Below are 14,082 nucleotides of genomic sequence, written 5' to 3'. Positions count from 1 at the left end.
TTGGGACAATTGTCATTTTCACAGCAAAAAATGCATTTAAATTGCATTCTTTATTGTGAAAATGACAGTTGCAGTTTGGGAGTTAAACACAGGGGGCGCTGTAACATTTAGTGTTCACTTAGTGTGTGTTTACTAGTGTAGGGGGGTGTGGCTGTAGGAATGACGTCATCGATCGTGTCTTCCCTATAAATAGGATGACGCGATCGATGCGCCGACACAGTGAAGCACGGGGAAGCCGTGTTTACACACGGCTCTCCCCGTTCTTCAGCTCCGGGGAGCGATCGCGACGGAGTGGCTATAAACGAATAGCCGCGCCGTCGTCCCGGATCGCTCCTGAAGCCACGGGGACCGCCGCATGTACCGGGGGGGGGGTTCCGATCGGACCCACGTCAAGCAGGGCACGTATATATACGTTGATGTGCCTGCCTGTGCCATTCTGCTGACATGAGGCGGTCCTTAAGTGGTTAAAGGGTCACTAAAGGAAAACATTTTTTTTGCTGAAATGACTGTTTACAGGGTATAGAGACATAGGGCCAGATTCAGATACATTTACATTGCTCCGCGGCAGCGTAACGTATCTGATTTACGTTACACCGCCGCAGGTTTACAGCGTAAGTGCCTGATTCACAAGGCTCTTACCTGTAAACTTGCGGTGGTGTAGCGTAAATCCGGTCGGCGCAAGCCCGCCTAATTCAAATGGGGCGGGCACCATTTAAATTAGGCGCGTTCCCGCGCCGAACGTACTGCGCATGCTCCGTCTGGAAAATTACCCGACGTGCATTGCGCTAAATGACGTCATTTGTTTAGACGTTAACGTAAATGGCGTCCAGCACCATTCACGGACGACTTACGCAAACGACGTGATTTTTTAAATTTCGACGCGGGAACGACGGCCATACTTAACATTGCTTAGAACACCTAGGAGGTAGCCCTTAGGCCCCGTACAGACGAGCAAACATGTACGATGAAAACGGTCCGCCGGACCGTTTTCAGCGTACATGTCTGCCCGGAGATTTCTGTATGATGGCTGTACTCACCATCATACAGAAATCCGTGCGTACTCAATACGCGGCGACGAGGCCGCGCCGTCGCCACGACGATGACGCGCCGACGTGCGCGGCCCTGGCAGTTAAATGCTTCCACGCATGCGTCAAAGTCATTCGACGCATGCGAGGGATGGCGGCCGCTCGGACATGTACGGTAGGTCTGTACAGACGACCGAACATGTCCGACGGACAGGATTCCAGCGGGCATGTTTCTAAACATGTTTAGAAATATTTGCCCGCTCGAAAAAGGCCCGGCGGGCAAATGTACGGTGGAATCCTGTCCGCTCGGCTGTACAGACGACCGAACATGTCTGCTGAAACTGGTCCGCGGACCAGTTTCAGCAGACATGTTCGGTCGTCTGTATGGGGCCTAATTTTACGACGCGTATCTCGACTGAAACAACGTAAATTTAGATCGACGGGCATCGTGGACGTTCGTGAATCGCCGTAACTAGTCATTTGCATATTCTACGCCGACCGCAATGGCCTCGCCACCTAGCCGCCGGCCTAGAATTGCATCCTAAGATCCGACAGTGTAAGTCAATTACACCTGTCGGATCTTAGGGCTATCTATGCGTAACTGATTCTATGAATCAGCCGCATAGTTAGGACGGGCGGATCACAGAGATACGACGGCGTATCAGGAGATACGCCGTCGTATCTCTTTTGTGAATCTGGCCCATAATAGTTAACTGATTCATTTTAAAAACGATTACAAATAGATAAAAATCAATCATATAATGTGCCTCTAGTTTCACTTTCGTTTTTGCAGCTAGCTTAGTTTTTGCATGTAATTTAATGCCTCTGTGCTGGACAGAGCCATAGAGAGTGATGGTTTGGAAAATGAAACTAGAATCTCCCAGTACTGTGGTGATCAGGAAACAGACAACCAGGAAGTGTCCAGAACAGAGCAGAATTACAGCACCATCAGAGCAAAAAAACTAACAATGAGGACATGAAACCAGGACTGCAGTAAGGTAAAGGAAGCTATTTAGCTAAAAAAAAATATTTCCTTTAGTGACCCTTTAAGCCTGGTAATAAAACCTGGAAGCTCATTGGTTTCTGTGCAGAAGTGACAGTCTGATTTTGCGCTTTCCAGCTTTAGTAAATAAACACCATTGTGTACTGAATAGTGGGGTATGCCTGTACTATAACAACCACATGAGGCCTGCAATGGAATTCTCCATACAGTTATCATGATAGGTTTTCTTAGGGTGCTTGAAAAAATAAAAAAAAGACTTCTAACAATTGAGTGGGCTCATTATTGTCACAGGGTATACTGCTATCAGATTTTCATGAGTGATGCTCGAGACGGTTGAATTGCTAGCAGAATTGTAAACGCATATCGCACTCTAAAGAAAAGAAAGCGCTATCTACAAATTACGTTTGTGCCGGGTTCATAGACTTCCTTGTTGCGCGCTTGTTTTGAAGCCTTTGTCCGTTCCTTGCTCATGCCAGAAATAACGACCGCGGCAATTTAGCAAACATTTACATAAATTCCTTTATTGAAAACTCGCACAATTTAAAAAAAATAAAAAAAAAAACATCAAGAAAACAAGCCAGTGTTGATAAATAATCTGAAGATTCTGCTTATCTGGGAAGCATTAGAAAGAAAAAAAAATAAAGATTTATGATGTAAAGTCATCTGTCTCTGCGTTATCTGTTCCTTGTGAAAGTGTGGAGCTTCTGGTTTATCGAATAGATGGCACTACACAAGACATTTCCCAAGTTACTATGAATTACAGCTGTTTATCTTGCAGGCTTTCTTTAAGATTAATTAAATGCAAATGTAACTCCGTGAATCATGGGAATACCTGCCAGACCTCTTATTAATACCTTCACTTAAAAACCTCTGTGCCAGAGAGTCATTAATTTGCAAAAAAAAAAAATAATAATAAAAAAAAAAAAAACTCTTCTACAGCGGCCTCGTCGCCTGTAAAAAAAACAATTCATGGATGGCTGCCCAATTAGCCCGGTCGCACTCTGATCCTCCTCTCAGGCCCTGTGGCCCTTTGAGGACACAATACGGTTCCGATGATAACCTGGCAACATAGGTAGAAACTCAGCCAAGTGTGAATGTTTGAAGCTGTAGCTTGGCTGCCATCGTGGCGGCGAAGAAAAAAAGAGAGGAGCGCAGGCACTGTGTCATCCAGTACAAAGGATAAAAAGAGATTTATCCGGAAATTCAATGTGGCACCACATATGGGATACATGACTGCGGTAATACAACAGGACCCTTTTTTTTTTTTTTTATTATTCTTCCTCCTTCACTCTCCTGCATGTGAGGCTGAGGACATGTGCGGCTATCCCAGCATCCCTGGGAACATGTATCTCATTTGAGCCAGGGTGGTGGCAGAGATGATGGGATCGATCTGCCACAGGTTTGTGGCAGATGGCCCTGTGTCAGCTATGACAAGCAGCCAGTCTTTGCTTCCTACGCAGATTTTTTTTTCCCCTTTTTTTTTTCTCTGATCAGGTAAATACTGGAACGCTCGGAAAAAGTTCAACAAATTCCGCCCGAGGCTGCGAGTTTGTGACTTAGCCCCATCTGTCACAAATCTTCGCCGCGTTGTGCTGAGAGGAGAGACCTGAATTCACCGTTCAGCGCTGCCCAGGAATACGCCACCGTCTCGCCCTGCGTAAATAAAAAAAAAAAAAATTGGGAAAAAAGGCGACTTGAAAAAGATATTAACTGTTCGGTGATGAGGAAGCTTTGCCCTGAAAAATGAGCAATTTCTAAACATGAACATATTGCATTAGTGTGTATTTACATTCAAAGGCTATAAATAATACATCATTGTTTTGCCGGAGTTATGAATAACATATACACAGGACTATATTAATGTGGAATAAGGAATGGATAAGTCTGAAATTGCAGGAAATGAGCAGGAACCTATGTGGATAGAAAAAAAAAACTGTTATCAGGATGCAATAGGAGGTGGAAATGTGTGTACATGTATATACTGCACATACAGGCATGATCTCATATTCAAACATCTGCTTCACGTATGATTCATTGATTCTCAACCCAAACATAGCAATCTAGGGCCAGATCCACATAGATCGGCACCGGCGCAGCGTGCCGTAACTTACTTGGCTTTGTTTCAAATCCACAACGAATTTGCGCCGTAAGTTACGGTGGCGTAGTGTATCTCTGGCGGCGGAATTCAAATCGGCGATTAGGGGGCGTGATTCATTTAAATGAAGCGCCTCCTCGCGCCGAATGAACTGCACATGCTCCGTTTCTAAATTTCCCGCAGTGCATTGCGCGAAATGACGTCGCAAGGACGTCATTTTTTAAACTTAGACATGACGTACGTCCATCCTGATTCACGGACGACTTACGCAAAAAAAAAGAAAAAATTCAAATTTCGACGAGGGAACGACGGCCATACTTAACATGGCAAATCTAACTATACGCCGCAAAAAAGCAGCTTTAACTATACGCCGGAAAAAGCAGACTAGAGACGATGTAAGAGAATGCGACGGTCGCGCGTACGTTCATGGATCGTCGGAAATAGCTAATTTGCATACCCGACGCGGAAAACGACGCAAACTCCACCCAGCGGACGCCGAAGTATTGCATCTACGAGCCAAAGGCGTACGAAGCCGTACACCTGTCGGATCAAACCCAGATGCCGTCATATCTTGGTTTGAGGATTAAAACTAAAGATACGACGCGGGAAATTTGAAAGTACGCCGGCGTATCAGTAGATACGCCGGCGTACTTCTTCTGTGAATCTGGTCCTTAATCTCTATTTGTATGTTTCAAGACTAGTTGCAGGTTTACTTTCTCAGGGCAGGTTTCCTGATGATGACAACGTCAGAACATGGACTAGCACAGCCACTCATAGGGGCTGATTTACCAAGCCTTTACTCCATGACTCATGGAGTAAAAGCAGGAGTAGCAGCCGTTTTGCCATTTACTAAAGAAATACGCTGCTAGTGCAGTGTATTTCCCTAGTTACTAATGTGCTCCGTGCGCCCAGGAGAGGGTGCATTGTGCACCAGTACAGACCTGGCGCACGGCACATTAAACTGTAAATTGCGGGGGTTTGGGCGGGAGTTTATTAGGGGGGGAGGTGGGGGGATGCAGGGGAAGTGAAGTGACATGTGTTTTGAAGTGTTTGGCGGGCCGAATTGAAAGGGAAAGTGTTTTTTGAAAATAGATCCCCGTACGCTTGCACAGTGCGCCTGAACCTCGGGAGGTTCATTTGCATACTGGGCATGCGCAGAGAGAAAAGTCAGGGATTCCCGTGCGCCTTGTCAGTACGCCGTGAAAATCTTGGTAAATACCAAGCGGCGTACCCGTGAATGCGCTGCGTGACGCGGCGCACGGGAATCTCCGAGCTGTTTTCAGCCCTGAAGGGGAACTCCGCGCCAAATTTCAAACTTGAAATCGGCGCGGGTCCCCCTCCAGGGCTACATTAGGCTCTTAGGCTTGGTCCGGAACGTGAGGGGTTAAACCCGCGCCGATTCGGCGCGGGGGTCCCCCCCAGATCCAAACCAAGCCCTCATCCCAAGCATGCAGTCTGGCCCGGACAGGAATGGGGGCGGGGACGAGCGAGCGGCCCCCCCCCCTCCTGAGCCGTACCAGACCGCATGCCCTCAACATGGGGGAGTGTGTGCTGTGGGGGAGGGGGGCACTGCCCCCCCACCCCACAGCACTCTTGCCCCCATGTCGATAGGGACAAGAGCCTCTTCCCGACAACCCTTGCCATTGGTTGTCGGGGTATGCGGGCGGGGCTAATCGGAATCTGCGAGCTCCCTTTAATAAGGGGGCCCCCAGATGCCGGACCCCCACCCTATGTGAATGAGTATGGGGTACATCGTACCTCTACCCATTCACATGGGGGAAATGTAAAGTAAAATAAAACACCACACACAATAAAATATTTTATTAATCTGCTCCGGAGCCCCCCCTTTCTTCTTTAGCTCTCTTAGAAGGGGGGGTTTCTTCTCTCCCGATCTTCTGCCGGGACCCTGGGCTTCGGTGATTTCTGCCGGGGGAGGGCGCCATCCCTCGGTCCTCTCCGGAGCCTTCCGCCGGATGCCCCCACCCCATTTAAGCTCTTTTTCATTAGGGAGGGGCATCCGGACTTCGGGGTCTTCTGCCGGGGGATGGCGCCTATCCCCCGGTCTTTCCGGTGCCTTCCGCCAGGGTTCCGGTCTTCCTGGTCTTCTGCCGGGGGTGCGCCAACTCCCCGGTCTTTTCTCTGCTCCCTCTTCTGCCTGGCTCCCCCGCGGAGCCAGGGCTTTCTTCCGTCTTCTTTCTTCTCTCTTCCTTCTTCTGCCTGTCTCCTCCGGGAGCACAGGGCTTGTCTGCGCTGTCCTCTCCCTTCTCTTCCATTGGATGTTGACACGACGAGGTTCCGCGCTGACATGCCGTGTCAGCGGCGGGCATGGACTTATATAGGGCAATGCCACCATGTGACCTCAACCCATGTGACATCACATTCCCTGGGCATGATGGGAATGTGATGTCACATGGGTTGAGGTCACATGTGGCATTGCCCTATATAAGTCCATGCCCACTGCTCAGACGGCATTCCAGCGCCGGACCTCGTCGTGTCAACATCGAATGGAAGAGAAGGGAGAAGACAGCGGAGACAAGCCCTGTGCTCCGCGGAGGAGACAGGCAGAAGCGGAAGGCATCGCAGAAGCCCGGAGAGTGGCGCCCTCCGGCGGAAGACACCGTACAAGCCCGGGACCCTCCCCCAAAGGCAGGAGCCTCCCTGGTGAAGGGGGTCCCGGTGAATTACGTCGCTGAAGACGGGGGTGGGGTGCCAGTGCACCCCCCCCCCGCAGAAACCGTCGTGGAAGCCCGGGACCCTCCCCCAAAGGCAGGAGCCTCCCTGGTGAAGGGGGTCCCGGTGAATTACGTCGCTGAAGACGGGGGTGGGGTGCCAGTGCACCCCCCCCCGCAGAAACCGTCGTAGTAGCCCGGGACCCTCCCCCAAAGGCAGGAGCCTCACTGGTGAAGGGGGTTCCGGCAGAAGATGGCGAAGCCCGGGGCCTAATGGGGTGGTGGTGGGGGGCCCCGGCAGAAGACCCCCGGCTGACTAATAAATTAATTTATTCATGTGTGGTGTATTATTTTTTTCCATTTTTTTCCCCAGGTGAATGGGTAGGGGTACAATGTACCCCCATACTCATTCACATAGGGTGGGGGGGCCGGAATCTGGGGACCCCTTTATTAAAGGGGTCTCTCAGATTCTGATAAGCCCTCCGCCCGCATACCCCGACAACCAACGGCCAGGGTTGTCGGGAAGAGGCTCTTGTCCCTATCGACATGGGGACAAGAGTGCTTTGGGTTGGGGGGGCAGTGCCCCCCTCCCCCACAGCACACACTCCCCCATGTTGAGGGCATGTGGTCTGGTACGGCTCAGGAGGGAGGGGGGCGCTCGCTCGTCCCCACCCCCATTCCTGTCTGACCAGACTGCGTGCCTGGGATAATGGCTTGGTTTGGATCTTGGGGGGGACCCCACGCTTTTTTTTTTGCGCGGGTTTAACCCCTTATGTTCCAGACCAAGCCTAAGAGCCTGGTATGCACCTGGAGGGAACCCACCTTATTTTTTTTTCGGGGGTCTGGAGTTCCCCTTCATGAACAGCGATCTGTCATTTACACATGTCAGTCCCCCCCCCCCCTACAGTTAGAACACACCCAGGGAACATATTTAACCCCTCCCTCGCACCTAGTGTTAACCCCTTCCCTGCCAGTGGCATTTTTTGAGTAAGCAATGCATTTTTTACAGCACTGATCGCTAGAAAAATGCCAATGGTTCCAAAAAAGTGTTCGATGTGTCCGCCATAATGTCGCAGTACCGATAAAAATCGCTGATCGCCCCAATAACTAGTTAAAACAACAAAAAAAAAAAATTTGTAGACGCTATAACTTTTGCAAAAACCAAACACTAAACGCTATTTGCGATTTTTTGGAACCAAAAAGATGTAGAATACGTATCGGCCTAAACTGAGGGGTTTTTTAGTTTTTTCAATATATATTTTTGGGGATATTTATTATAGCAAAAATTAAAAATAATTTTTACATATGTGGGCGGGACTTACGCAAGTCCCGCCCACATATATAAACATCGTTCAAACCACACATGTGAGGTATTGACGCGTGCATTAGAGCGAGAGCAATACTTTTACCACTAGACCTTCTTTGTAACTATAAACTGGTAACCTGGAAAAAAAAGAAAAAGGTCGCCTATGGGGATATTCACGGAATTCATTTTGGCCCCATTGCAGGAGTGTTTCCAATAGTAAAGCGTGACATGTAAGGTATCTATTTACTCAGTGTAACATCATCTTTCACATTATCCCCAAAAATTGGGCTCACTTTTGTGTTTTGTTAATTTTTAACCACTTGAGCCCGGACCATATTTCTGGTCAATGACCGGGCAAGTTTTTGTGATTCGGCACGGCGTCGCTTTAACTGACAATTGCGCAGTCGTGCGACGTGGCTCCCAAACAAAATTGGCAACCTTTTTTTTCACACAAATAGATTATTAAATGTGCGTGTTTACTTCTGTCTTTAACACCTCCCCTTCAGGCTGGAAAGCATCAGATCAGGGGAAACAAAAAAAAAAAAGCTCTCATTCCATTGCAGCTTGGTTCCTACATGTGTGATGAACTGAGCATGCTCAAACACTTAGAAAAAAATTATCCTTTCTTTTTAAAAGGTGAAAAACACTCATTGGATGCTCATAGAGCGTGGTTTGGATTAATTGCAGGTGTGCCCAATTACAAGCTCACCCAAACTAGAGACTGCAATTTGGTCATGTGATTTCAATTGCTTCATTACTAGCACTGTTATAAAAAGCTTGGATCGATCAGTCCTCAGCTGCCCTCAGAAGGGGCAGGATGCTGTTGCTAAACACAAATGTGGTTTGTTGCATGGGTTTTGTTTTATTTTGCCAATGGTTTTGGTTTATTTTTAAATGATGTTCACTTTGATGTATTTGTCTATGTGGCCTTATTTTATGAAAAATGTGTAAAGCTATGGTTAATTAGAATTTTGAAATGTATTTTTGTTTGTGTTTGTTTGTTTGTCTTTTTTTGCTTTCCTTGTTTTGTTGACCAATAAAAATTACTTTAAAATTGTTAAGTTTGTCTTTTGTTACTTTTTCATGCTACATATGTTGACAGCTGCAGCTGAACTAGGTTTGGACCTAACAAATTATGTGTGATTTTTGTCTAAGCTTCTTTCCTGGTGTGTAATCATGAAATGTTTGCCATGTTTATTCTCCCTGACTTTAAAGACAAAAACTGGTAAGTATTTTATTTATTCTGCAGTGGTCCTCAGCCCTCAAGTACCCCCGACAGGACATGTTTTGGGGATTTCTCTTATCAAGAATTGCTGTCCAGACTATTTTAAAGCACATGTGCAAGATGAAGGAAAACCTGCAAACATGGCCTGTGGGGGGGGTTGCTATTGGTGGACAGGCTTGACGTGCTGATTTACAGCACTGTGCTTAAATCTAGCGCAAGGCAATCCTATTCAAATTGTGGGTGTTTGAGGGAAGCCAAGTGAGTGTTAGAACCCCTGCTTTGTGTTTTTTTATTTTTGTGTTGAGCTTTGTGTCCCTTTTCTTAAAATTGGCTTCACTTCCTGTCACACAGCTGAACAGGAAGTGAGGTTAAAACCCTACCAGTGTCATTTCTTGGGGACACCGGTCAATCTAACTAGTGTCCCCATTAAGCAAATTGCACTCCAGCACTGCTGTGTACACCCCAAATCATGGGTCTTCAAACTACGGCCCTCCAGTTGTTCAGGAACTACAATTCCCATCATGCCTAGTCATGTCTGTGAATGTCAGTGCATTACAAGGCCTCATGGGATGTGTAGTTCTACAACAGCTGGAGGGCCGTAGTTTGAGGATCCCTGCCCCAAATGATTATTTAGTTTGGGGTTTAGTAAAGGCAAAGCCACTCTGCAGTACAAGCATAGTTGCTGAAAATCAGAGAGGAAGCACTGATGGTTTTAACATCCAATCCTGTAGAAGCAAAGTTGTTTTGTTTTCTTCCTTGCTTTGCACTTGTAGGAGTGGATTTGCCTTTAGTAAATGGACCCCAAAGTCCAAGATCCCTAATAATTTGGGGTGTACACAGCAAAATGCTAGAGTGCAATTTACATAATGGGAAACTATTTAGATTGATCTCTGTGTCCACAAGAAAATATATTAGTAAGGTTTTACCCTCACTTCCTGTTTGGCTATGTGACAGGAAGTGAATGAATTAGAAAGGGTGAAGACACCTCACAAATGTTGTCACTATCAGGGGTGCAGACATCCCCAAAAAAATGAGCAGATCATACTTATTTGCAAATTAATAATTTTTTAGTTAACATTGGGTGGGGTGCTCTAACACACACATTCATACATATTAGCCACGCTGTATCCTGGCCTATTGGCATGGTTATATTTTCTTAGGGCTCTCAATAAAACTCTATGAAATTTGTGCTTAAACTAGAACCAGGGGCGGACTGACAACTCATGGGGCCCCTGGGCAATAGAAGATTATGGGGCCCCTCTGGCTTACAGATGACCACCACGCCAGGAGGTAGTGCAGAGGCGGGCAGCTAAAATCTTGGGATATTCACATTAAAAGCATGTCATTTTCGGACATATCAGGGACAGATCTAAAAAAAACACAGATTTTTACATACTGTCCCTGGTTTTACTGAGCCTGGCAACCCGGATGGGGCCCCCTAGTGGCATGGGGCCCTCGGGCAGTGCCCGAGTGACTCAATGGTCAGTCCGCCCCTGACAAGAACTATAATCAACAAGTTTTATTTTCTTTCATTTTGGATAGAGTGAGGGAGGGTTATAGGCCCTGTCAGTTTTTTTTGTATTATCTGTGTCCAATTGGGGAGATTTGCCTTCACTTCCTGCCCCATAGCCAAACAGGAAGTGAGAGAAAAACTATGCAAATTAACCACTTCCCGCCCAGCCTATGGCCGATTTACGTCCGGGAAGTGGTTACACAATCCTGACAGGACGTCCTGCAGGATTTCATGCCGCACGCGCCTGTGGGGGCACGCAGCGCGGAGATCGGTGATGCGGGGTGTCAGTCTGACACCCTGCATCTCCGATCTCGGTAAAGAGTCTCTCACGGAGACGGAGACTCTTTACCACGTGATCAGCCGTGTCCAATCACGGCTGATCACGATGTAAACAGGAAGAGCCATCGATGGCTCTTCCTCACTCGCGTCTTACAGACGCGAGTATAGGAGAGCCGATCGGCGGCTCTCCTGACAGGGGGCGTTCGCGCTGATTGTTTATCAGCGCAGCCCCCCCTCGGATCACCACACTGGACCACCAGGGATGCCCACCCTGGACCACCAGGGTGTGCAAAAACAAAAAAAATATAGAACAAAAAAACAAAAAGCATTAAAAAATAAGAAAAAAGATGCCAATCAGTGCCCACAAATGGGCACTGACTGGGAAAAGCAGTGCCACCCCACAGTGCCCATCCATGCACAGTGCCCACCTATCAGTGCCCACCTGTGCCACCCATAAGTATCCATCAGTGCCACCCATAAGTGCCGCCCATAAGTATCCATCAGTGCCACCCATAAGTGCCGCCCATCTGTGCCGCCCATGAGTGCCCATCAGTGCCGCCTATGAGTGCCCATCAGTGTCGCATAGCAGCGCCGCCAATCAAGGCCACCTCATCTGTGTCGTCAGTACTACCTCATCGATGTCCATCAGTGCCATCTCATCGGTGCCCATCAGTGCCGCCATATCAGTGCCCGTAATTGAAAGAGAAAAACTTATTTACAAAAAAATTAACCTAAAAAAAGAAAAAGGTTTTTTTGTTTCAAAATTTGCAGTCTTTTTTTAGTTGTTGCGCAAAAAAAAAAACGCAGAGGTGATCAAATAACAACAAAAGAAAGCTCTATTTGTGGGGAAAAAAGGACGCCAATTTTGTTTGGGTACAGTGTTGTATGACCGCGCAATTGCCATTCAAAGTGCGACAGTGTTGAAAGCTGAAAATTGGCTTGGGCGGGAAGGTGCGTAAGTGCCTGGTATGGAAGTGGTTAAGGGAATCCAGTGCCCCCCCAGAACTAGTGTGTGGGTCCCCTGAAAATTACTGGGCGGGGTTATACAAAAACAGGGTGTGACCTTGACAGGAAGGGGTGGGTCATTTTTCTATTAGGAGGTGCAGATATGTAGTCAGGCCTAGGGCAGAACCAAACCTTAATATACTACTGCATATTAGGGCTTATTTAGACCGGAACCGATTTACAGCGTGTTTTTATATTGTGGGAGGAAACCCACGCAGGCACAGGGAGAACATGCAAACTCCATGCAGATGCTGTCACGGGCGGGATTCGAACCAACGACTCTTTTGCTGCTAGGTCAAAGTGCTATACACTACACCACTGTGGTGAACGAACATGATTGCAGCTGAAAGCATGAGATCTTTTTTTTTTTTTTTCAATACCATGCTTTCCAGCCTTATTGACCCCGCCTCTCTCCATAAAGAGGACCTGTCACACACTAGTCCTATTACAAGGGATGTTTACATTCCTTGTAATAGGAAGAAAACTGATCATTTTTTTTTTATTTTTTTATTTCAGTGTAAAACATTATAAAACTAAATAAAAATAAATAAGAAAACCCCAAAAAAAAATTTTAAAGCGCCCCGTCGCGACGAGCTCGCGCACAGAAGCAAACGCATACGCGAGTAGCGCCCGCATATGAAAACAATATTCAAACCACACAAGTGAGGTATCGCCGCGATCGTTAGAGTGAGAGCAATAATTCTAGCCCTAGACCTACTCTGCAACTCAAAAAATGCAACCTGTAGAATTTTTTAAACGTCGCCTATCGAGTTTTTTAAAGGGTAAAAGTTTGACGCCATGCCACGAGCGGGCGCAATTTTTAAGCGTGACATGTTGGGTATCATTTTACTCGGCGTAACATTATCTTTCACAATATAGAAAAAAATTGGGCAAAATGTATTGTTGTCTTATTTTTTAATTCAAAAAAGTGATTTTTATCCAAAAAAAGTGCGCTTGTAAGACCGCTGCGCAAATACGGTGTGACAAAAAGTATTGCAATGACTGCCATTTTATTCCCTAGGATGTCTGTTAAAAAAAAATATATAATGTTTGGGGGTTCTGATTAATTTTCTAGCCAAAAAATTGTGATTTTCACATGAAGGAGAGAAGTGCCAGAATTAACCCGGTGGGCAAGTGGTTAAAGTACTCATGGCTATAAAGAATAGAGTCATTGCTCATTAAAAAAAAAAAAAAAAAAAAAAGGGGGTCCCTCCAAATTAAATTACCAGGCCCTTCAGGTCTGGAATGGATATTAAGGGGAACCCCGCCGTAAAAACCCCCAAAAAAAAAGACGTGCGGTTCCCGGCAAATATCCATTCCAGACCCTTCAGGTCTGGTGTGGATTTTAAGGGGAACTCCACCCCAAATTGAAAAAAAAAATGGCGTGGAGTCCCCCTAAAAATCCACACCAGACCCTTATCCGAGCACGTTGACCTGGCCGGCCGCAGAAAAGAGGGGGGGACAGAGTGCGGCCCCCCCCCTCTCCTGAACCGCACCAGGCCACATGCCCTCAACATGGGGAGGATGTCCCCATGTTGATGGGGACAAGGGTCTCATCCCCACAACCCTTGCCCGGTGGTTGTGGGGGTATGCGGGCGGGAGGTTTATCAGAATCTGGAAGACCCCTTTAACAAAGGGGACCCCCAGATCCTGACCCCCCCCCTGTGTGAAATGGTAATGGGGTACATTGTACCTCTACCATTTCACCCCAAAAAAATGTCAAAGTGTTAAAAATGACAGTAGCCGGTTTTTGACAAATCTTTTAATAAAATCTTCTTTTCTTCTTTCCTTCGAGTTTCTTCCGCTGCTTCTTTCTTCTCGTCAACATCTTGCCCGACGTGTTCTTCTATCTTCTCCGTCCGTCCTTCAGCCTTCTGGTCACGCATCTTGCCCGTTGTCTTCTCCGTCCGCCTCCTCGTCCGCATCTTGGGTCTTCTGCGGTCTTCTTCTCGGTCCGCCGCC

At 47.1% G+C, this 14,082-nt stretch overlaps 1 protein-coding gene across 3 annotated transcripts in view; it reads right to left on the bottom strand.

Moving 5' to 3' along the window:
* Positions 1-2,529: 2,529 nt before the first annotated feature.
* GTDC1 (glycosyltransferase like domain containing 1) overlaps positions 2,530-14,082 on the bottom strand; it is a 351,630-nt gene continuing 340,077 nt past the window's right edge. For all 3 annotated transcript variants that reach the window (XM_040358037.1, XM_040358035.1, XM_040358034.1), the window contains exon 10: positions 2,530-3,681. In XM_040358037.1, the coding sequence (XP_040213971.1) occupies positions 3,598-3,681 (84 nt within the window). In that variant the 3' untranslated portion in view covers positions 2,530-3,597. The remainder of the gene's footprint in view (positions 3,682-14,082) is intronic.

This window comes from Rana temporaria, chromosome 6 (genome assembly GCF_905171775.1).
Source record: "Rana temporaria chromosome 6, aRanTem1.1, whole genome shotgun sequence".
NCBI lineage: Eukaryota > Metazoa > Chordata > Amphibia > Anura > Ranidae > Rana > Rana temporaria.
Note: the sequence above shows the minus strand (reverse complement) of the source record. Positions and strands in the feature narration are given on the sequence as shown.